We start from the raw sequence: 24930 nt of genomic DNA, 5'->3' as shown, positions 1-24930 counted from the left end.
CAATTCCTCCTGTTGAACACTGATGTAAAATGGAGAATTTAAAGTCCTCCTTGCCAAGAGCAGGGGCTATCAGCTTTTGTGACCTTCCCAATCATTGCACAAAGGGGAATGCACGCTCGCTACAGCGGAGTTTCCTCGGTGCTCCACCGGCTGATGCCATTTCGGTGGAACTGCAGTTAGTCGGAGTTTCCATCACATTTCCATCAAAGTTAACTGGAAGGATCTCTGAGGAAGTACTGCTCTAATGTGTTTGTACCATCACCAAGTAAATGTGTTTCCTGTCAATTCAGATATTAACTGTTTCACCCCAGGTTTACTGAACTAGCCAATGGCGAAGAGCAGTTTACTTGCAACTTGATCTTGAAGCTCAACAAATTTACTTAGCATCTTACAGCACAGGAGGCCATTCTGCCCATCATGCCTGTGCTGGCGCTTTGAAAGGGCTGTCCAATTATTCCAGCTCCAGCCCCAGCCCACACTCCCCACCAACCCATTACCCTACCTTTTGAAAGTTATCCAAAATTATGAAGATTAGATGTTAAACTAGCAGATTAACAAAAAGGAGAAATGTCCTGATGGTGCAGGGGGCTGATTAATTGAGTCGCCCAAAAGCAAAACATCACAGATGACGGAACTCCAGAATAAAGACAGAAAATGCTGGAAATGCACAGCAGACCAGGCAGCGTCTGTGAAGGGGGAAGTGTAAGTTAAAGAGTCAGACCAATGGGGGGAGGGGGGGGGGGAGGAATTAAATTGGCACATATCAGATTAAAATACTTTTAATACATATTGTGGGATAAGCAAATAACATAAAACTGAAAATATTAGGTTATTTGGATATTCGTGGCGTAGTTATTATAATATGTACACAAACAGATTCATTGCATCAGGAGCCTGTGTTGATTTGGAGGTTAAGCCAGTGTTTCCTCCTTGGGTGAATACACCCAACACTGAGAGTTTAGGAGGTTCCTGAACGATTGTTGCTGATTTATCTTTGCACATGCTGCCATCCCCTCATTTGCATAACCACTGAAGCTTGACTTTACAAAGGTCAGTGAAGCTTGGGAAATCCAATTTGAACTCATTTGTTTGTCAGAATTATGAATAGTTGAACTTTGCACTTGATTCCAGTCAACAGCAACATTACTGAGGACATGTGTTAACCCGCTTTATATCAGGAGTTGCTCCTAGCCCAAGTTCCCTTTTCACGTTTTCCAACCAATCCCGGCTGTGATGAATGACCAAATATTGGGGGAGATATTATTTTTCCATTCCTTGTTATTAGTAGAAAAGAAAGAATGAAACCCGGGTCTTTTTTAAACCTTAAATCTTAAAGATTATGAAACAGTTAATATTATTTTAATTGCATGTTAAGAATAGACAATAGCAAAGACCAGTGATGTGATGAGTGTCTGCTGATTTTTCAAATATATTCTTTCATGGGATGTGAGTGTCACTGGCAAGACCAGCATTTGTTGCCCATCCCTAATTGCCCTTGAACTGTGTGGCTTGCTTGGCCATTTCAGTTAAGAGTCAACCACATTGATGGGGGTCAAGAGTCACATGTAGGCCAGACCAGGTAAGGATGGCAGATTTCCTTCCCTGAAGGGCATTGGTGAACCAGTTGTGTCTTTACAACAATTGATGATAGTTTCATGGGCACCATTACTGAGACTAGCTTTATATTCCAGTTTTTATTAACTGAATTTTAAATTCCACTAGCTGCCGTGGTGGGATTTGAACCCATGTCACTACAGCATTAGCCTGAGTCTCTGGATTACTCGTACAATGACACTACCACTACATCAATGCCTCTGCTTAATGCTTCAGCCTGAGCTGTTTTCTTGGTGGCTTTTGTCACTGATGGGTTGCCTTCCAATCTAAGGGTCAAGGCAAGGAGGTAGGTCCCAAGTCTACTACAGCCGGAACAGGAATTCCACCTGCGCTGTACGCTGTTACTCTGGATGACATGCTCCCCACCTGAGCTAACCACTCCCTGCCCCCCACTGATGGACTAGTAAATGTCACTTAAAGACTTGCATTTATATAGTGCCTTTCATAACCACAGAAGATCCCAAATTGCTTCACAGTGCTAATGATACACTTTTGAAGAGTAATAGCTGCTGTAATGTAGGAAACTAGACAGTCAGTTTGTGCTCAGTAAGCTCCCAGGAACAGCAATAGGAGAATGGTCAGACAATCAGTTTTGGTGGTGTTGATTGAGAGGTGAATATTGGGCAGGACACCTCTCTTCTTCTCATATCACCCCTTCTCTTTTACCAAAATAGTTTCACAGGACCTCTTTACATCCATTGAGAGAGTAGGTGGACCCAGTTTTAAATGTTAACTGAAATTCGGCACCTCCACCTTCCTGCAACAGAGTCACTGACTTCTGTACTGAAATCTTTGAATCAGACTTGAGCCCATGACCTTCTGACCCAGAGACTGACTGAGCCACAGTTTACATCAGGGACAAGTAACCCAAATTTCAGAGGGGTGGGTGGAGGCAATTCTCCAGGGATAGACATTAATACACAGAGCCTGCCCCCACACCAATTTGAGAACAGAAGTGTGTTATCAACATTGAGTGAAAAAAAAACTCCCTAAATGCTCATAATAACCAGCATTAACTCCAGAATTATGTCAAATTGCCTTCACGATTGTTGTGTATTGCACTGAAAGGGACTTCACATGTGGACTCATAGCTCAGGTAGCCATTAATCGATGAACTTTTAATCTCTCCAACAGAGAGGGCAGAAAGGGCAATAAAGGCCCAGATCTTGCAGTCTCTAGATAGTCGGAGACCAGATGTACACCCCAAGTTGCGCTATAGGACCGCTCAGAAGCCAAAATGCAAGGGCTCCGTGGGAATTGCCCAGCAAGTTTGAACTTCCAATGGGCAATTCCCCTACTTCCCGGAACCCTTCAAAAAATGACTCTAAGTTAGTCATCTAAGTCAAGCCCCCTAAGAATCTTATATCTTTCAATAAGGTTGTCTCTCATTCTTCTAAACTCCAATGAGTACAGGCCCAACCTACTCAACCTCTCCTCATAAGAAAATCCCTCCATACCCGGGATCAAACTAGTGAACCTTCCCTGGACTGCCTCCAATGCCAGCATATCTTTCCTTAGATAAGGGGACCAAAACTGTTCACAGTATTTTAGCTGAGGTCTAACTAGTGCCTTGTATAGTTTTAGCAAGACTTCCCTATTTTTAATCTCCATTCCCTTCGAAATAAAGGCCAGCATTCCATTTGCCTTCCCAATTACCTGTTGAACTTGTATGTTAGCTTTTTGGGATTCATGCACAAGGAACCCCAAATCCCATTGTACTGCAGCTTTCTGCAGTTTTTTTTCCATTTAACTAATATTCAGCTTCTCTATTCTTCCTGCCAAAGTGCATAACCTCACATTTTCCCACATTTTTTACATTTGCCACTTTTTTACCCACTCGCTTAACTTGTCCATATCCCTCTGCAGACTCCTTGTGTCATCTTCAGCACTTGCCTTCCCACCTATTTTTGTATCATCCACAAATTTGGCAATAGTACATTCACTTCCCTCATCTAAGTCATTTATACTGTAAATAATTGAGGGCCCAGCACTGATCCCCGTGGCTCTCCACTAGTTACAAGTTGCCATCCCAAAAATGCCCCACTTATCCCAATTCTCTGTCTCCTATTAGTTAGCCAATCCTCTATCCTTGCTAATAAAATACCCCGAACACCATGGGCTCTTATCTTATTAAATAGCCTTACGAGTGGTACCTTATTGAATGCCTTATAGAAATCCAAGTATATTATATCTACTGGTTCTGGAAATCTAAGTGCAGTACATCCATCAGTTCCCATTTATCCAGAACTCCAATAAATTGGTTAAACATGATTTCCCTTTCACAAAACCATGTTGACTGTGCCTGATTTACCTGGAATTTATCCAAATGCTCTGTTATAGCGTCTTTAATAATAGCTTCTAACATTTTCCCTGTGACACATATTAAGCTAACTGGCCTGTAGTTTCCCACTTTCTGTCTCCCTCCCTTTTTGAATAATGGAATTATATTTGCTATCTTCCAATCGAATGGGACCTTCCCTGAATCTAGAGAGTTTTGGAAAATTAAAACCAATGAATCAACTATCTCACTAGCCACTTCTTTTAAGAGCCTAGGATGAAGTTTTCTTTAAGTTTGATACTGTCTTTAATCTTTTTACTTAACCACGGATGGTTTATCCGTTCCTTGGACTATTTCTTACTTGTTTGAATGTATCTATTCTGTGTATTCCGAAATACCCCCTTGAATGTTAGGCACTCCATCTCTGTTAACCTAATTTGCCAATTATTCATTTTAGCCAGCTCTGATTTCATGCCCTCATAATTGACCTTATTTAAGTTTAAAAACAAAGTATTGGACCCACTCCTCTCTCCCCCAAACTGAATGTAAATCTCGAGCATATTATGGTCACTGCTACCTAGGGGTGCCTTCACTATAAGGTCATTAATTGATCCCATCTCTTTGCACAATACCAGGTCTAGTATAGCCTGCTCTCTGTTTGGATCCAGAGCATGCTGGCCTAAGAAGCTATCCCAGAAACATTCTATGAATGCCTCATCTAGGCTACCTTTGCCCATCTGACTTTTCCAGTCTATATGTAGATTAAAATCCCCCATGGTTATTGCCGTACCTTTCTGACAAGCTCTCATTATTTCTTCCTTTATGCTCCATTCTACCGTGTTGTTAAAGTTAGGGGGCCTGTACACAACTTCCACAAGTGACTTCTTGCCTTTGCTATTTCTCATCTCTACCCAAACCTTTCCACATCCTGGTTTCCTGAACTTAGGTCATCCCTTTCTATTGTGCTAATGCCATCATTAACTAACAAAGCCACCCCCTCCACCTTTTTTTTGCTTCTAGTCCTTCTGAAATGTCCTATACCCTTTAACATCCAGGTCCCAATCCATGTCCTCCTGCAGTCATGTCTCTGTAAAGGCTATCAAAGAAGCTTTGGAACAGTTAAACTCTTTACTTACAGAATACGGCAGCTAATGCTGTAAAAAGGGGGCGCGTCTTCCACGCGGATTCTCTCCGCTGCATTCTCCGAGGTTTCCTGCACTGGCTGGGTTCTGCAGGGTGGAAGATCCCCTCTGTTAAGGGTTGGAAATAGGGGTTCCGATAATTACATTCAAAATGTTCAAATGCAAATGTGCAATATACAAAAAAGAATAATATCATGAGAATTTATCATTGATCAACATTATTCACTCATGGGATGTGGGTGTTACTGGCTAGGCCAACATTTATTGCCCTTGTTCAGAGGGCATTTAAGAGTCAATGACATTACTGTGGCTATGAAGTCACATGTAGGTCAGACCAGGTAAGGATGGCAGATTTCCTTAGTGATTGGGATGGGTTTTTACAACAATCAGCAATGGTTTCATGGCCATCATCAGACTTTTAATTCCTGATTTTTATTGGATTCAAATTTCACCATCAGCTGTGGTGGGATTCAAACCGGGTCCCAGGGCTTGCTTGGGGAAGGGGTAGAAGTGGCCTCAAGCAAGGGCGGAGCCTGCAGGGTGAGGGCTGTACTGGGGAAGGGGGGTATCCCCGGGTGTGTGTGCGGGGACAAACATTGATCTGTGCGAGTGGCTTCAAGATGGTGAGGCCTGAGGAGGCGGTCTCCAGAGGAGATGAGGCCAGATGGAGATGTGAGGGTGTGTGTGAGAGAGTGAGTGGTGATGTCCCTTGAGCTGGCAGTGAGTGAGATGCCAGTGAATGTCTGATGGGTTTGGGTGTGTGAGTTTAGAGGGATGAGATGGTTACCTTACCCTGGCTGAAGGGATGAGATCATTCATCCTCTTTCTGCATTGAATGGCCAACCTCTTCAGTGCAGCATTGGCACTGATCACCACTGCCATCATCTACCATGCTGGACTGGTGATGCCGCTGCCCCTCCTGCGGCCTGAGTGGGGGTAAAGGACATCACAGTGGGTCTCCACCGCATCCGAAAGGCATTCCAGGGACGCATCACTGAATCGGGGGGGCTACAATCCTCTTGTCTTTCGATCCTGGGCTGGAAGATGTGTGCATGTGGCTGCACTTTAAATTTGGCACCCGGCATGAGGAAACAGCGAGGTGATCTCGTGGTGGGAAAATGAGAGCCCACCCACCATCGAAACAGTGTGGTTCCCGGGAATGCATGATTAATGAGGTGGGATCGGGAAAATACAGCGTGAAAAGCTGCCATTGCAACCATTGGGTAAAACCTTCTTTTACCCACTCGCTACCACACTTAATGCAAGTCTTGGTTGACTCCGCCCATGCTCTCCTCATGATGACATAGGTACAGGCCATGCAATTGCTTGTTTAGCACTTTAAGAATATTTGTTTTATTTATGGTGTTATCACAAATTCCAGTTGTATACACATACGGATATGGATATCTATCTATGTCCATCAGCAGAGGAACTTATATAAAGAATGCCCACATGTACCATAAGTACAGTGAACGCATCTAGATATACCTTAAATATGCTCCACATGCATGTGAGCATGTACACGCTCCTATATACATACTAAGCATACGTGAGTACACGAGTACACGCACATGTACACACATATACACCTACCCACAGAGACACACTCACACAGATCTACACAGACACATGCTCGCACACATATAAACACAGACACGCCTACACGGACACAAATGAGCACACATGCATATACACATGCAAACACATGCACAGTCATGCGTACACATACTCAGACACAGATATTAGTGCACACACGTGCATACACATGCACATCAGACTCACACACACTCTCTCACACACTCTCATACACTGACCCATCCACACACCTAAACACTGACCTACACAGCTGTGCCCACCATCATTATTCCAAAAGGCCTCTAGACAGGCTGTGTTCAGCCTGTAGTTTTGGTGGTTGTCCAGCAGTTTATGTGCATAATCACATTTTTTTTGGACTTCTGCCAAAGTTACATCACGAGAAGGCCCAAGGAAATTCACTGTAAACAGAAATAAGCTCATACCTTCATGTGTACAGTCACGTACTCCAAATGTGCACTACCCTATCCCAAACACAGCCACTCTCTCACAGGCACACACATTCCTATCACCAAAATAACTTCAGTAACTCCTGTGATACTTGGAGCCACAAACACCCCCAAGCCAAACACAGAGCACCCCTAACCCCAAAACACACACACACACACACAGCCTCCTGCATGCACACATATGGAGGCAGGACCTCTTTCAGTGGATGGCATTGCCAAAGGGCAACACAGAGATGAGGAAAAAGAGGGAGCCAAGGCCGAATCCTCGGGGGACTCCAGAGCTAATCCTTCAGGGACGGGAAGAGAAGTCATTGCTAGAGATTGCTACACTACCAGCACTGTGGGTGTACCTACACCACATGGACTGCAGCGGTTCAAGAAGGCAGCTCACCACCACCTTCTCAAGGGCAATGAGGGATAGCCAATAAATGCTGGCCCAGCCAGTGGTGCCCACATCCCATGAAAGAATATTTTAAAAAACTACTGTGCCAAGATGCGACAGGTAAGACTGGGGAAAAATGAGGCAAATTCCATTGAGCTGGACTGTGGAGGAGAGGCACAGCTGAAGGGTGATGTGGTTGACTCTGTCAAGAGCTGAAAAGAGGGTGAGAAGCGATAACGCGGACTGGTCACAATCAACACAGACCACCTCAGACTTCATTGATACTTGGAGTGTGGTGAATTGATATTTTCTTGTTTTTTTCCTATCACTAGAGCTAATGAGGACGTGAAACCAAAAGGCTGAAGTCGCCTCAGAGAAAAGATTTGTGGAAAAAGAACTTAAAGGAAGTCTCAACATGTTTGGAAAAGAAAGAACGAGCTTTTTGTGCCTGATTTCCATTGTGGCCCTCACCATTGTTCACTGCGCAGGGGCGGGTAAGCAAGTCCTCCTCTTTCAAAGATAATCCTTTCTCCCTGAACGTAGATTGCAGCGGAAATTGCTTGAGAAAAGGCACTACACAAAGTCTGTCTTCCACTTACCGTTCCACTGTGTCAAGACAATCAGTAAAGGTGCCATCTTACATGGAATGTGCAGCAAAGAAACAGGCCATTTGGCAAGACCGGTCCATGCTAGGGTTTATTCTCCTCCTCCCATCTACTTTGTCAAGCCCTATCAGTACATCCACCTATTGTTTTCTTCCTCATAAATTTATCTCAATTCCCCTTAAATGCATCTACGCTATTTTCCTCAGCTACTCCTTTGTGATAGCGAGGTCCACATTCTCACCACTCTCTTGTTAAAGAAGTTTCTCCTGAATTCTCTGTTGAATTCATTTGTGACTACGTTATATTCACGGCTCCTGGTTTCCAACCCACCCACAGCTTCTATACATCTACTCTATCGAACCCTTTCATCACCTTAAATCCCTCAATCTGTCACGTCAGCCTTTCTCTTCTCTAGCTAGCAAGCCAGTAGAGAGCTAAGGAGAATAATGCCTTACCTTGTGTAAATGGGTCTGAGGTTGTCTCATATTGTTGCGGTGAGTCTCTTCTTTGGAGAGATTAAGAGTTCCTCGTTGTGCTGGGTAGAGTCAACTGAATTGCCCATGGCCATGGGCACAGCACTAGCTGGGCATTGTGCCTTAAGGCGATACAGAAGCACCTGAAGTGGGGATGTCAGACTGGGTGTATGTGGCCTCTTCCAGAGACCATTAGATGGAGATGTGCAGAGAAAGCTTCAACTTAATCTAATCTGTGTTTGGCACCTGTTCACTTGGTCATACGAACATTAGGAGCAGGAGAAGGCCACTCAGCCCTTCGAGCCTGCTCCCCCATTCAATAGGATCATGGCTGATCTGATTTTAACCTCAACTTTACATTCCTGCTACCCCTGATACAAAAAGGTGCCTTTCACCCCCTTGCTTATTAAGAATCTAACTCACTCTGCCTTAAACATATTCAAAAACTCTGCTTCCACCATCTTTTGAGGAAGAGAGTCCCAAAGTCTCACGACCCTCTGAGAGAAAAACTTTTCCTCACCTCTGCCCTAAACAGACAATCCCTTATTTATAAACAGTGACCCCTAGATCTAGATTCTCCCACAAGAGGAAACCTCCTCTCGACATCCACCCTGTCAAGTCCCCTCAGGATCTCATATGTTTCAATCAAGTTGTCCTGCAATTAAGTCAACACTGACAGGCCGTGTTTTGTTGAATGCTGAATTTAATTCCCTCCTCGCCATCTCAAAAGAGGAAACACAAATAAGATTTTTCATTACTTCATAGAAAACCCATTTATAACCTCTAGTGTGATCTAAGTGCCTCTCTTTGTCAGGTGCCCTATCCAGAGCCATCTGCCCTCTCAGGTAAAATATCACACTACACTATTCTGAAGAATAGCAGGGAAGTTCGCCCCAGTGTCCTGGCCAATATTTATCCCTCAACGCGGACATGGCTGAAAAAGCAGGTGGTCCAGTCATTATCACATTGCTGCTTGTGGGATCTTGCTGTGTGCAAATTGGCTGCTGGGTTTCCGATATTACAACAGCGAAGACACTTCAAAGGTGCTTCACAGGCTGCAAAGTACTTGGGGACTTTAGAAATGCACTTTAGAAAAGCGAGCCTTTCTTTTTAGACTTTTAATTAGAAAAGAAGGTATTTCCCCTTTTGTTCCTGATAGTTGATTTTGCTTTTGCTTTTAGTATACGATGTTGTCAACAGTTTGCAGTGTTACACCGACTACAAATCTGAGATAGACTGCCAATGGGCTGAAAACCCAATGGCCAGGCAATACATTCCAATGGATTTATATTACAAGAAGGAAATACAAGCAACAACGAGAAACTACACGTTAGTATTACATCATTCTTTTGTACACGATAAATCAAGTCTTTTTATCTTGTCCTGAAGTTACTGACTCCTACTGATAGTAGTGGGGTCCAGTGAATAGCACTCTTGCCTCAGGATCAGAAAACCTTGAGTTCAGTCCCTACGGTGGAGACTTGAACACAACTAGGCTGGTACTCCCAGTGCTGAGGAAGTACAGCACTGTTGGAGGTGCTGTCTTTCAGGTGAGAACTAGGCACATACACCTCTGCCCTCCCAGGTCAGTGCAGTTCTTCCAATGGGTACTAATTTGAAGAAGAGCAGAGTTCTGAGCCAATATATATCCATTACCAACATCATTAGAACAGATCACTGGGTCATTATCATGTTGCTGTTTGTGGATGTTCACTTAGTGTAAACTGGCTGCTGAACTTTTTTTCATTTACTCATGAGATGTGGGCATTACTGGCTGGGACCAGCATTTATTGCCCACCCCTAACTGCCCTTGTTCAGGGGGCATTTTTTAATAGGCATAAACAGCAGATTTTCTTCCCTAAAGGGGGCATGAGTGAACCAGATGGGTTTGTACAACAATCGCCATCAACATATTTTTATTGAATTCAAATTTCACCATCTTCCATGGTGGGATTTGAACTCAGGCCCCCCAGAGCATGACCCTGGGTTTCTAGCCCAGTGACAATGCCGCTATGCTACCGCCTCCCCCATTCCCTACATGACAACAGTGACTATTCTTCATTTGGCTGTTGCGAACTGCCTAGGGCATCCTGAGGTTGTGCAAGGCGCTACACAAAAGGGAGCTCTCTGCTGAAGCCCAAAACACAACATGGGACAGCTGGACACCAAGGACTTGCATTTTCAACCCCTTTGAGCACAGGGAAACCGGAGGAGAAAGGGTGGGAATTAGAAGATAAAGGTTAATGTGAGGTCAAATAAACGCCCCATCACCATGCTGGCTGCGATCAGAAAAATCAGCCTCCAATGTGAGTCTGAGGCTAGGGTGGGCTCAGAAACACAAAATGCATTCGTTAGTTTGGTGTTGACCAATTTAAACAGAAAAATGCCCTTTTGTATCGATGACCCCAGAAAACAGTACTTCAAGGGCAATAGGACCTCCTCATGAGAGTTGCTCAGGTCTCCTGCGGTGTCACCTAAGAAAGGTCCAAAGACTTGGAGAAACATTTTGAGCCTGATAGATAGCAAAGGGCAGTCAAGAAGATGCAAGGCCAGAACTGAAGCTAGTGCGCAGGGAATGTGGCTCAATCACATTGGGATATTAACACAAGTAGCAATCTAGTCCAGCTAATCTAGCCTAGTGGTTCTCAAAGTATGGTCTACAGACCACTGGTGGTCCACGAGTGTCCTCCAGGTGGTCCACGGCTTGTCCAGAATACAAGTCATTGAAGCTGGTATTTGGCATGTGGACATTTGTCTCAGCATCTGGCCCAAGGGTTCTGGGCTCATTGGCTCAGCTCTGAAGCAGCAACAATGTGCAACTGTGTGATCAGTTTTTCAACACTTGCCAGACTGAAAACCTAGAGGAGCTGGCTGAGTGCTGAGCCGGATATGTTTGCTAAACCCCTCCACCTTGGAACTACCTCACTGGTGCCTCGTGGTAAAGTGGTCACATTCTTTCCCATAAATTCTGATTGGGTTTTTGGGGTGGCAAGTGAAAGCAGCGGTGGGGGGGGGGGGGTGGGGAGAGGTGGTGGGGAGGGGGATGGGGGCGGGGGTGATGGATTGCCAGGTGACCTTTTGCCTCCTTCTACGCAGGCCACAGACGAAAAGGCTTGAGAACCACTGATCTAGCCTATAGGAGCGAAGCATCAAAATGAAAAGTTATTTTTATGCTTTCAGATTGCAGAAATGCAACTCAAGAAGATCACCAGAAAATACTTCCGGCTCTGATCTTCATTGGAGGTGTACCATAATGGATACCAGTTATGTTATCTCGTTTACATATAATTATGTCTTTAAACCAGGAAGACCAGTCAAGCTAAACAAACGCTTCAGACTTTTGGAAAACAGTAAGTTGGGTTTGAAAAATGTTAAATCTTTCAGTTTTCTTCTTCTGGGTGGAGTTCCTCACTTATTATATTATTCATTATTGCTATCTTGGGGAGGTCTTGTGGCGCCGTGGGTAGTGTCCAAGCCTCTGAGCCAGGAGCTCTGGGTTTGAGTTCCGCTCTAGGATTTGATAGCCAAGGAAGATGCACTCATAATGTGACCAAACAGGTTGAGTGTCAACATAGACCCTTCCAACACACAGCAATAGCAGGTGGCCAGAGGTTGAGTGTCTTGTGCTACAGGAAGATATAGACGGGATGGTCAGATGAGCAGATAAGTGGCAGATGGAATTTAACCCTGAAAAGTGTGAGGTGATACACTTTGGAAGGAGTAAGTTGACAAGGAAGTATTCAATGAACGGTATGACACTAGGAAGTTCTGAGGAACAAAGAGACATTGGCGTGTGTATCCATAGATCTCTGAAGGCGGAGGGGCATGTTAGTGGGGTGGTGAAAAAGTCATATGGGACACTTGCCTTTATCAATCAAGGCATAGATTACAAAAGTAGGGAGGTCATGTTGGAGTTGTATAGAACCTTGGTGAGGCCACAGCTGGAGTACTGTGTACATTACAGGAAGGATGTGATTACATTGAAGGGGGTGCAGAGGAGATTCACCAGGATGTTGCCTGGGATGAAACATTTAAGTTATGAAGAGAGGTTGGATAGACTTGGGTTGTTTTTGTTGGAGCAGAGAAGACTGAGGGGCGACCTGATCGAGGTGTACAAGATTATGAGGGGCATGGACAGGGTGGATAGGGAGCAGCTGTTCCCCTTAGTTGAAGGGTCAGTCACAAGGGGGCATAAGTTCAAGGTGAGGGGCAGGAGGTTTAGGGGGGATGTGAGGAAAAACGTTTTTACCCAGAGGGTGGTGAGGGTCTGGAATGCGCTGCCTGGGAGGGTGGTGGAGGCGGGTTGCCTCACATCCTTTAAAAAGTACCTGGATGAGCACTTGGCACAACATAACATTCAAGGCTATGGGGCCAAGTGCTGGTAAATGGGATTAGGTAAGTAGGTTAGGTGTTTCTCACATGTCGGTGCAGACTCGATGGGCCGATGGGTCTCTTCTGCACTGTGTGATTGTGTGATTCTGCAATTCTGTAAGAGTGGGAGAGATTCCTGGTCAGCCATGTGGTGGAACGAAAATTGGACCCTCCACCATCACCATCCATAGGGCCAGGCTACAACATGCATGGAAAAGGACATGTGGCCATGGCAACTCAGACTCATTGAGGGCCCGGTTGTCTCAGTTGACTGGACCACCAGTGTGGGTCAGACTGAGGTTAACAGCCTGGGGTTTGATTTCCCTACTCTGGCTGGAGTGGATACAGGGCCTGCCTCCTTTCCCTGCCCATGGTAGAGGTCGGGGTGTTGTGCGTCGGACCTGCCTTTCGGGAGGGAACTGAATAAAAGTCGCTATCTTCTGATATAGAGGCAAGACTTGCCCTTCCAGTTGACGCAGCTAACCTTCTTTCTTATTTGTTGCTTCAATTCTCAGTCAAACCACAAGCTCCGTTCAATCTGAGTGTCGCTGTCACAGAGGAAGGGGATTACTTACTGTCCTGGCAGACAATCTACGCGGCAAATTCATCCACTATGCTCTTCGGAAAGTTACAGTATGAAATTAAGTACAAGCGAAGCTGGCAGCCATGGGAGGTACAGACTGGTTATGTCGTTCTTAAAGTTTTATGAATGAGCAAAATCTCCCAGTTCAGGGGGCGTGGGAGTATTGCGAGGGATTTGGGCTGCATCTAAGCTGGGAGGCAGGTAACACAATCACCATTTGAAGTGAATAACAGTGAAGAAGATGTGAAGAAGATCCACAAGGGGTTATATCGGAAAGGAGGGGTTATGAGCATCAGGAAAGACCGGGCACGTTTTTCTCTGGTGAGCGGGAGGCTGAGGGAAGGGGGTGAGAATTGTCTCTCGCTGTGATGTGAGTGCAATGTAATGCAACGAGTTCTCAATTCACCAGCTTCCCGTATGCAGACACCTGAAGCACAGCTCAATGCAGTTGGCCATTTATACAGGCAAAGCCGCAGCACCAGGGTGGTGGTGTCCTTTGAGGCAATTTGTGCCACCTCCTCGCCTGCTGGGACAGGAACCTTTGCCATGGCGGTCTTTTAATTCTAACACAAGCAAACTAAGGCAGACGCTGGAAAGCTGAGATTAAAAACAGAAAGTGCGGGGAAAAAGCTCAGCAGGTCAGGCAGAGAGAGGAACAGAGCTAAGGTTTCAGGTCAATGGCTTTTTATCAGAGCCAGAGGAAGTTGGAGATTTGAAGTAAAAGTATAGGAAGCCATGACACCTCAAGCCTGTCCTGCCCTTCAGTGCGATTACAGCTGATCTGTGGGCAAAACCCAGGGGCAGAATTTAGCCCCGGTCGGGTGGGATCAGCGGGGGGCAGGTGGGAAGATGGCCGCCGCCCACAATCGGGGCCGGACCGCGATTTCACCAACAGTTAAGGCCCACCCAGCGTGAAAGGCGAGCGACAGCGCTCAGAGCTGCCTCTGGGGGGTAGGGGAGGGGGTGGGTGGGGGAGGAGGCGAGCACAAACCTCAGGCAGGCGCGCAAGTGAGCGCTTGAAAAGTCTCCCTCATACCCGGAGCTGCCTCAGGGAGATGAAGAGCTTTCAAAATAAAAAAAAAAAGATGTTGAAAATGTTATCAAACGTGTCCCCTCATGTGACATGTTATTAATTCAATTTTTATTTTCCTTTAGTTTGCTGTAGGAAGCCTCGTCCTGCCCGTGGATGATGTTTCCCCAAAAAAAAATCTAAAGGCCGATCGGCTTTCTCACATTCCCGCCAACCAATTCTTTTAATTGCCTTGTTAGCTTTTAATTGTTGGTGGGCACGCTGCTGACTCGGCCACGCGCCCACCAACTGAAATATCGAGCGAGTGCGCCAAGAGGTTGGGATGCTCGCCCCCGATGCCAAATTACACTCAGGCGGGTCAGGAACGCACCCACCCAATGGGCTAAAAATTCAGTCCCAGGTAAATTTAACACTCACGAGATGTTTAAGCAAGTGCAGAGGCCAGGAAGGGAGGAGTAAGGAGCTAAAGAGATAACCCGAGACAGGGCGGAAGGCAGAAGTGATTTAAGCGCTGGTAATGGAACAAGTAAAGGAACAAAGATGGGTCTGAAGGAATTGTAAATGGCAACAGCAGGACCATCACTCAAAAAGTAGCAGCTGTGGTTTTGATCTGAAGCTGTTGATCTGTATGTTGAGTCCAGGAGGCTTTGAATTGCAGAATCGAAAACTGAGGCCCCCTGTTCCTCGAACCTCAATTGAGCCTCGCTGGGGTAGCGTAGGAATGCTAAGATCTTTTTACTGTATTAGTACCTCTATAGCAAACTGGGCCTGCACTGGCTGACGTTTGCAAGAATGAGAGGTAATCTCACAGAAACGTAGAAGATTCTGAAGGGGTTTACCGAGGTAGACACTGAGAGCTTCCTTCCGCTTGTGAGGAGATGTAAACATGGTGGGAGGGTGTGAAACAGTCTCAGGAGAAGGGGCCGATCATTTAGGGCTCAGATGAGGGGAAATTTCGTTGCTCAAAGGGTTTCAGGAATTGATGAATAAACATTTTTTGGCCTCTCAGGGAATCCAGGGATTTGGGGAACAGGTAAGAAAGTGGAGTTTAGGCAGAAGATCGGCCACCATCCTATTGAAATGACAGAGCAGGCTACAGTGGCTATTTATTCTTTCATGAGATGTGGGTGTTCGCTGGCAAGGCCAGCATTTGTTGCCCATCCCTAATTGCCCTTGAACTGAGTCGCTTGCTCAGCCATTTCAGAGGGCAGTTTAGAATCAACCTCATTGCTGTGGGCCTGGAGTCACATGTAGACCAGACCAGGTAAGGGTGGCAGATTTCCTTACCTTAAAGGGCATTAATAAACCAGGTGGATCTTGTTTACAACAATCAATGATAGTTTCATGGTCATTAATTCTGAGACTAGTTTTATATTTCAGATTTATTAATTAAATCTAAATTCCACCAGCTGACGTGGTGGGATTTGAACCCAAGTCTCCAGACCATTAATCTGGGCCTCTGGATTGCTAGCCCAATAATATTGTCACAACGCCATTGACCATCTCCCCTACTCCTGCTCCTATTTCCCATGTTCTTATTTTCATATGTTTGCAATTCATTGTAAAATATTTTTAAAAACATGAATTTTAGCAGAGATTTTCCTACAAGTGTTAGTAAATTGCAGGCTTGAAGCTGACTATAGTGTGCGAGCTGATGAATCCTCTCTCTCTCTGCAGAATTCCCTTTCAGAGACTGTGCAAAGCGACGATCGGCTGTTTCAAATCAGCAAGTCATCGTTGGCGACTTCAGAAACATACGTTGCGTGTGTGCGGGCAAAGACAATGCAGCAGGATGGGTACAGAGGTCACTGGAGCGAGTGGAGCTCAGAGGTCCAATGGGACGTCACTGAAAATGCCAGTAACTCTCAAACAGGTAATTGTCACTGAAACCTTTAATGAGATGCTGGATGCAACAGGTGGAGAATCCATGCTCCAATTTTAACTTCCATCTAAAAAGCGCCCTTAGCATAGCAACAACTTCGGAGGACTGGTTATTAAGCAAAATTGAACATCCAGCCACTTGAGGAAATATCAGGACAGGCAAACAAATGCTTGGTCAAAAATGTAGATTTGAAGGAATGTTGTAAAGGAGGATAGAGAGACAGACAGGCAAAGAGGTGGGGAGGTTTAAGGAGGGGATCCCAGAGCTTAGAGCCAAGGTAGCCCAAGGCTCAACAATTAAAAATGGGCAATAAATTCTGACCTCTCTAGCAACGCCCATATCCCACAAACTGAGAAAGAATTGAAGCAGTGTACTTTCGTGATGTCGTCCCCAACATTTGCCATGCACCAAGAGCAGGTTCACTGTTCAGTCACCCCATTGCTATTTGTCATGTGTTTCTGGGTCATTTATTCTGAATCAAATGGCTGCTTTGTTTGCCTACAAAACAGCAGTGGCGACACCTGGGAGTGGCTGATTGTGTCTGAAGTGTTTTGAGATATTTCTGAGGGATCTTGATCAGTAGCTATATAAATGCAATTGTTGATTTCTTAATATGGACAGAGGAATAGGAGTAGGTCATTCATCTCCTCGAGCCTGCTTCACGGTTCAATTGGATCAGGGGTGATCCATACTTCAAGGTCAGTCGCAGTATCACAATATCTTTACAGTGCAGGAGGAGGACCTTTGGCCCATCGAGTCTGCACTAGCTCTCAAAGAGCATTTTACCTAGTCCCACTCCCTCGCCTTACCCCTGTAACCGTGAACATTCTCTCTTTTCAGGCAGCAATCTAATTCCCTTTTCAAAGACCTGCTTTATTATTTATTAATTATTAATTATCTGCTTTTTCTCCATATCTCTTCTTAACAAAGGTTGACCAATCTCAGTCTTGAAAGCTTCAATTGTCCCAGCACATTTTGGTAGAGAGATTGCAGACATTTGTTGTAATATGCTTTTAAAGAATGGCAGCATGACATCACTTAGAGGGGAAGTGTGTCATGTAATCCTGTCTTAGTTTCACTTGTGCTTTTTGAGCAGGGCACACAAGCACACCCACAGCTCTGCTGCTGCTAGCTTCAAGCTTTTCTGCGCAGTCAGGGCACTGCATTTGCAACACTCCCCGACACTGCCGCTTCATAGCTGTCTGGCCAAAACGTCAAGGGTCACCTCATGTCTTGTAGCACGATCTCAGGCTGTTCATCATGTTGCACTTGTACTTAATCTTGCTGCCAGGCTGTTTGACCACAGCTGAGCACCATGCTATGTTGTGATAATGATATAAGGGCACAAATCACTCTTAAGGAATGGGTAAACATATTATGGTTTCATTTATTAAGACCATGCACTTAGACAGCTTGAAGGCATTAGCAGCAGAGCTGTGTCTGTGTGTGTGTGTGTGTGTGTGTGTGTGTGTGTGTTCTGCTCTAAAGCAAAAGTGAAACTAAGACAGGATCGCATGACACACTTCCCTTCTAGTGATGTCATGCTGCTATCTCTTCAAGGCATATTACTACAATATTTACCAGTCTTTCTATGAGAGAGTCCTTCCTCAGTTCGCTCCTGAGTGGCTTTGTTGTCATTTTGAGACTATGTCCCCATGTTCTCAATCACTCTCAGAAGGGAATAGTTTCTCTGTATTCACTCTCTCAGACTCTTTAAACATTTCAAACGCCTCAACCTGGTCACCTCTCCATCTTCCCCTCAATGTTCCATACTCAAGGTTTCTCGTGTTTCAAAAATAGAACCAACCTCCCAAAGCAAAGCTGCACCACAGATTGCCTGTGCTTAATGGTGAGGCTTCTCTTGAAGGAATGTTGCCTCATTCAGGCGTCCCTGCAACCTCCATCATTTTGGCTTAGTGGAATAAACCGTCCAGCGGAGTTTGGTAGCAATTCCGTCTGATGGGCTTCCAATATTCCATTGAACATGGAGAAACCCAACACGGAATTTTGCAGAAACTGCTCTGCCAAAAGGCTGAAGAGAACGTGTGGAACTTGCTACCATGAGGAGCATTGAAGGGGATGCCATATGAAGGAGAAAGGAATAGAAGGTTATGTTGATGGGGTTAGGGGAGAAAGGGTAGGAGGAGGCTCATGCGAAGCATAAAAACTGGAATGGTCCTGCTAGGCTGAATGGCCTGTTCCTGTTCTGTAACTTCTATGGTCAATTGGTTAGTTTCCATTCAATCTTTCCCTATGGTGCCAAAGGTGAACTGGTGAACTCGTGTTGCTGATAATCGAAGCAAGTTCATTAAGCAGCACCCATGCTGCCGTGAGCTAAGACTCTTGCTCTATATTTCAGTGCTAACTGTCTGCCTTGAATATTCACAGCTGAAGCTAAGGTGATGCCTCGAAATCTGCAGTGTACCTACGATGGCATCCAGGAGATTGAATGTACCTGGGAAGTAACAATGGAGTCCAGTAAATATTTCAAATTCAACCTCCATTATGGAAAAGCCTATAGCGTTGAGTAAGTAACCTAACTGAAATAGCCCCTAACCTCACCTTGATTGTAGAAGATCTGAAGACCATTATGCATCAGCCCATCTTAGGTCATTCACCCATGTGGCCTTTCAGGTACTTCCAATGCAACATCCCAAATGTTCTTAACAAATTTTGGGGTGTTACCTGAGCTACCACCTGCAAGTTCCCCTCCAAGCCACAAGCCATCCTAACTTGGAACTCCTTCCCTAACAGCACTGTGGATGTACCTACACCACATGGACTGCAGCGGTTCAAGAAGGCAGCTCACCACCTTCTCAAGGGCAATTAGGGATGGGCAATAAATGCTGGCCTAGCCAGGGACACCCACATCCTGTGAAAGATTTAAGAAAAAGCCTTTTCCATATATTTATCACTACTTGAGGATAATTTTGACTTCTGGAAAGAAATAAATTGTGGGCGAGTGATCCAAAATTGGCCACCTTAACCTGTCAACAGAAATTAAGATTACTCAGTTTGCACAAAGAAAAATACCCTTATTATGGTCCTAAATTTATCTTTGCAACTGTAACCACACCCCCACCGCTTGCGCTACTTTCACCATGTTATCTTGAGCAACTTTCCAGATGAATCATTTCCTTGCTGCCTATGTTTACCTTGTTTACCTTGTACAAGATTACCTCCCAGATAACCTCCTTCCAAAGGCTCAACTCTCTTCACCCTCTCTTTATCATTAAGACTCCTGGGACAGGGCTGTCATCCTCTTGGCTCTGTCGTACATCATCTTCAGGGCTTAAGTGTACCCGGTGTCGGGGAGCAGGGGCCGTGTTCTGAAACGCACCATGTGGCCCAAGTGTGACTTTACCCAGGCTTTTGTCTTTTGACATGGGGATCAGGGTAAACAGTGCATGGGGCTACGATCAAGTGTGTGAGGAGTGTGGGTGCAGGGGGCAGACCTGTTAGAAGGCCCACCTCTATTCTCCAACACAGCAGTCCAGCTCCCAACATCATTTAAAGGACCCCTAAACCTCACCCTCCCCCACCAACCCACCCATGTCACTCCCATGCCTCCCCATCTACCCTCCATCGTCACGGGACCATGTATAGTCTTCAGGGGCGATGCAATAGCAATAGAAATTATTTTAAAATAACTGGGGAGAAATTAAACCTCTAACAATCTAATAAAACCCTGAATTCAAACCTAATATCATTGATACTGAAGAAAACCTACTCCAGTGTTAGAAAAATTGTAATCCTTTAAGCCCTATTAGGTTTGTTAACAAACAAGAAGCCATATCAAAGGCATATTCTGTTACTACAGCTTCTTAAAAGGGTCAGTCATTCTTGGATCAATAGACTACCTGCTAAGTTGAAGCCATTATTAGCATTTGAAAGCCAGCCAAACATTCATGATGACTGCAGCTGCCATAACAAAATCTTCCAGCTACATTGCCTGAAATTAACAGAACAAAAGGGTGTCCCATTTTAATTTCAGAGCAGAATCAATCAATGGTGCAGAGATTTTCTTCCATCTTTCAAACGCAGGTTTTTTTCAATAATCTGATCTGTCAGTCAATTTAAATCACAGCACAAAATATGACAATAGATGCTGACTGGATATTTCTTTCACAATTTTAATGTATTTTGGCACATTCTTAATGGAAAAAAATACTGTAATGCATGAGAGTATTTGCACATTGGTGATAACCAATCACCAATTGTTTTTTAAGGATCAACTAACCTTAGTAGGATAGATCCCTATGATGAATCAATGCATTAAAAACACATTTACATTACAATACAGCACCTAATAGTGATATTTTACATTTCACACAAAATGTCCCTGACTCCTCAGAAAGCGTTCCCCAGTTGTCCCTTTTTGCGTGGGATCAGAGTCACTTGCAAGGCCAGCTCAATCCTAATTGCCATTCAGAAGGTGGTGGTGAGCCAATTTCCTGAACCCACTGAAACCCATGTGGTGTCAGCAGCACCCACAGAGCTATTGATTTTTCTGTAGCTGTTATATATGGCTGAGTGGCATGCTCAATTCAGAGCAAACTAAATTCCTGTGGGTCTGAAATTACATGGAGGGCAGCAGACTTCCTTCCCTGAAGGGTATTAAACAGGTTGGTCTATACAGCTTATGTCACAACCACCACTACGGAGACTAACTTTTCATTCCAGATTTGTTGCTGTGGTGGGATTTGAGCTCATGTCTCTGGAGTATCAGTCAGGGCCTCTAGATTAGTGACGCAGTAACATTCCCTCTTTGCAACCCCATATATATTGAAGCTACTGGTTCTACTTTCCCTTGTGAATACCTGAAGGAAGTAAACATTCAGAAAATAGCAAATTCAGCACAGAGTAGGAACTGAAAGTGTACACCTTCACGCTCTACTTGGTGCAGTTGGACTTCAACAGGGGCCTCAAAGTTGATAAGTTGATGGGTTAAATCAGCTTTTTTTATTCCTCCCCTCCTCACCCTCCTTTACGAAGTGTCAGACCTGGCTTGATGGATGACGCTCTCTGAGAACATCACTGAGTGAGAAGGTTGTGGATTCAAGTTTTGTCCCAGAGGCTTGAGTGTAACATCAAGGCTGACACTCTGGTGCAGTACTGAGGGACTGCTGAACTATTAAGTGTCCTGCCTTTTGATTATTAAGCCGAGACACTATCTGCTGTTACAGATCACAATAGCCAGAAAAAGACCAGGAGTTCTCCCCCAGTCCTGGGCATAATTTATCCCTCAGTCATCACTAAGCAGGTTATCTTGCCATTATCACGTTGCTAATTGTGGGAGCTTGCTATGCACAGATTGGCTGTCATGTTCCCTGCTGTACACCAGTGATCACCCCTCAAAAGTACTTCACTGGCTGCAGAGTGCTTTGGGGTGCCCTGAGCTCGAGGAAGGTGCTATGCAAATGCAATTTTTTGTTTTGTTGCTATGTGACTCTGTTCATTAGTGATGACTATCCTTTCATTAATCTTTTTTACTTTGCAGGACCAAAGAATGTGAGCAATCGGGGATACTGCACACTTTTCCACATCTCATCGTTCATCGCTGTAACATACCTGTGGATGATGAGGAGGACCTGAATGACTATAACATGTTCCTGAAGCTCGTAGAGCCAACAAAAAGATTTGAACCTTATAGAAACAGTGAGTTCACCCACTAGGGCTGCTTTAGCACAGTTTTCACGTTTATTGTACCAATGAATTTATCAGTTGACAAGATGTCTTAGCTATTCCTGGGTTATCTTCATGCATAATACTTGTTTCAGGTGATCTCCTTGACTGGTGTGGATCGCCTGAGAATGGGGTTAAGCAGAAATTTTCTGGACTAATCTTCTCCCCTTACTGGTCCTGGGCCTTCTCTTTGTTTTGGGGCCTGGTCTCTCCAAGGAGATTTTGATGACTGCGGGAAGGGAAGAGGAGGGGCTGAGGTGGGAGACGGAGGGAGTATTTCGTCATGAGCATGCAGCAAGCTTGACGGGGCAATTGCCTCCCGTCCTGCCTGTCATTTTTGCATGTTCATGTGTACCCCATCGCCACGGCCTTGTTAGGCCCACCAGAAGTCGGCCTGCTGAGAGTAGGTGTACATTCCACACTGAGAGTTAAAAAGATATCAAAGGTCCAGAAGACAAAAGATAGCTAGTTTCAGAGGGAATCGATGCCCAGCTTTGTTGCTCTCTGGGAGAGAACCTTTTCACTTGTTAGAGAGCTCTGGTATTCCCCCCGCCCCCAACAATCTAAGCAACGGAATACTGCTTCAGTTTCCTGGGCTGTTTGAGGCTGTACAAACACGAGCCACCTACACCTGACTGACTAAAACCACCCCATTTCCACTCAATTGGGATGAAGTCAACCCCAAGACATGGTGGAAACAGGAAGTCCCTCCCTCCAACCCGCACTTTCAGTGACTGAGCAAGGATACTAGAATTCCTTCTATTCTCGTCACCCCTCTTTTCCTGAAGGTGCAGGTTTACAGTCAATGTGATTTCAGCAATTCTTGCAGCCCTATGTTGCGAGGGAGATAAATTCAATCACCATTTTTCAATCAGCAAGATCCCGAGTCCAGAAGCAAGAGGGTCAGTTAGTCTGTTTATTATGATGTTGATAATGAGAGAAACATAGCCCGGGACACTTAGAGACTTCCCTCATCTTCGAATAATGCCTTAAGACCTTTAAGCTCGATCAGAACTGTTTGGAATTGGTCAAGGCTTTGGCCTACCATCTGATTTGAAGGACAGCACCACCAACAATGTGGTGCACCCTCAGTCCTGCACTGGGAGTATCAGCATAGATTTTGTACTCCATTCTCTAAGGCGGGGCTTGAACCCTCACTACTTTCCAACCAAGAGGTGAGAGTGTTCCCCACTGAGCCACACCTAAGGAGTAATGGCTGTATGTGATCGGAGCTTTAAAGGAACAAACAAGGCCCAGAGAAGGCTGACCATATTAACGTTGTCTCCTTTGATGTGTTCTCCCACTTTACTTCTACTCCTCTGGAGAAATACAAATCACCTCACATATGTACAGCAATAATCAAGGGCCTGAGGTCTCTTGAGGGCTCATTTTACAAATGCAGGTTACAACTGAGCCATAGAACCCACCACCACGCTTACCCTCAGCGCTTTTACACTGGATAAAGGATATAAAACCCCAATCCCCGGCGGCCACCCTGTGGTGTGGACTTTGGCTAAGGAAAGGCTAAGCATTGGCTCTGATGGTCTCCACGTTTGAATAGCTCGCCAACACTAATTGTCCAGGCTGACATATGAAGGATGGAATATAATGTCCACTTAAGGGCCTCATCCTGCTGCTGCTGGTATTCAAACAGCATCAGGCAGGGGAGGCTCCATGTCGAGCAATCCAAAAGGCAATCCCTGGTATGTTTACTTATGGGCTCCTGATTGGTGGGGATGGGGGTCACTCGTCAGGCACTCAGTCCCCAATAAAGGGACCTGGTAACATGAAGGGTAGGGGGTCCGCTGACATTCACCTCCCCGCCCTTGCCTCCGAACCCCCTACCCCTCCCTCCCCGACAACTCCCATCCCACCACCCACAACCTACCTTCACTCACCTGCAGCCTGGGTCCCTTCACTGATCCTGAGCTTCCAGTGGGTGCATTACCAGCAGCTGCCACCACACCCCCCGGACCCTCACCTGCCCACCAGCACCCCCACCACACCTCCGTCACCACCCTCCACCCTCCACCCCCCATCACCACCCCCTCCACCCCTCAACCTCCACATCCCCAGTGGCTGCCTGCAATGAAGAGCTGCTGGCTTCTGATTGGCCAGCAACCCACTGGAGGGGGATGGGGGGGAGGGGCAAGACTTCTGCCCCCCACCCCACCCCCGGCTCTTGATCCCAGGAAAGGCCCCCTGCTGGCTGCTTAAGTGCCATTATCAGATGTGTTTAGTTTCCATATTGTGGAATTGATTTAGAACCTAAGATGGAGGGGGGAGGGGATGTTGGAGAAGAGAGCTTCCCATGGTGCTTGGAGTGTCATGCTAATCATGCTAATATTTATCACAATCATGCCATGAAATGGAAAAATTACACTGAGGTAAAAGATCAGCCATGATCCAATTGAATGGTGGAGCAGGTTGGAGGGACTGAATGGCTTTCTCCTGCTCCTATTTCCTACGCTCCTATGTTTTAATTCAAAATGCAGCATATTGTGAAATGACTTCATTTCTTTGTCTTTTTCTTATTAGTAAAAGTCAAGGCCCCTTTCAACCTGACCATAAAACAGCTGCCTGATGAAAATTACCAACTGAACTGGCTTACCAAGAACACTGATGGCAATTCAGAATATGAAATTCATTACAAGAAGGCTGAAGACTCTTGGGAGGTCAGTTGCGATCTTCCATCAGTGACACAGCCAGGTTTTCAGACAGCCTACCCTGTGTGCATATGTGGTCTGTTCTTGCATGAGTTGTTTGTGTGTGTGTGTGTGTGTGTGTGTGTGTGTGTGTGTCTGTGTGTGTGTGTGTGTGTGTATATCTGTGTGAGACTGGTT

The 24930-nt window shown here is 45.4% G+C and overlaps 1 protein-coding gene across 2 annotated transcripts in view; it reads left to right on the top strand.

Moving 5' to 3' along the window:
* Positions 1-24930, top strand: part of LOC121271816 (cytokine receptor common subunit beta-like) — a 54924-nt gene that overhangs the window by 9884 nt on the left and 20110 nt on the right. For both annotated transcript variants that reach the window (XM_041178106.1, XM_041178107.1), the window contains exons 2-9: positions 7791-7952; positions 9718-9865; positions 11717-11886; positions 13423-13580; positions 16198-16393; positions 18791-18929; positions 21903-22060; positions 24626-24762. In XM_041178106.1, coding sequence (XP_041034040.1) covers positions 7874-7952; positions 9718-9865; positions 11717-11886; positions 13423-13580; positions 16198-16393; positions 18791-18929; positions 21903-22060; positions 24626-24762 — 1185 coding nt within the window. In that variant the 5' untranslated portion in view covers positions 7791-7873. The remainder of the gene's footprint in view (positions 1-7790; positions 7953-9717; positions 9866-11716; positions 11887-13422; positions 13581-16197; positions 16394-18790; positions 18930-21902; positions 22061-24625; positions 24763-24930) is intronic.

This window comes from Carcharodon carcharias, chromosome 31 (assembly GCF_017639515.1).
Source record: "Carcharodon carcharias isolate sCarCar2 chromosome 31, sCarCar2.pri, whole genome shotgun sequence".
Classification (NCBI taxonomy): domain Eukaryota; kingdom Metazoa; phylum Chordata; class Chondrichthyes; order Lamniformes; family Lamnidae; genus Carcharodon; species Carcharodon carcharias.
The sequence above is the reverse complement of the archived record's forward strand: the minus strand, read 5'-3'. Positions and strand labels throughout refer to the sequence as shown.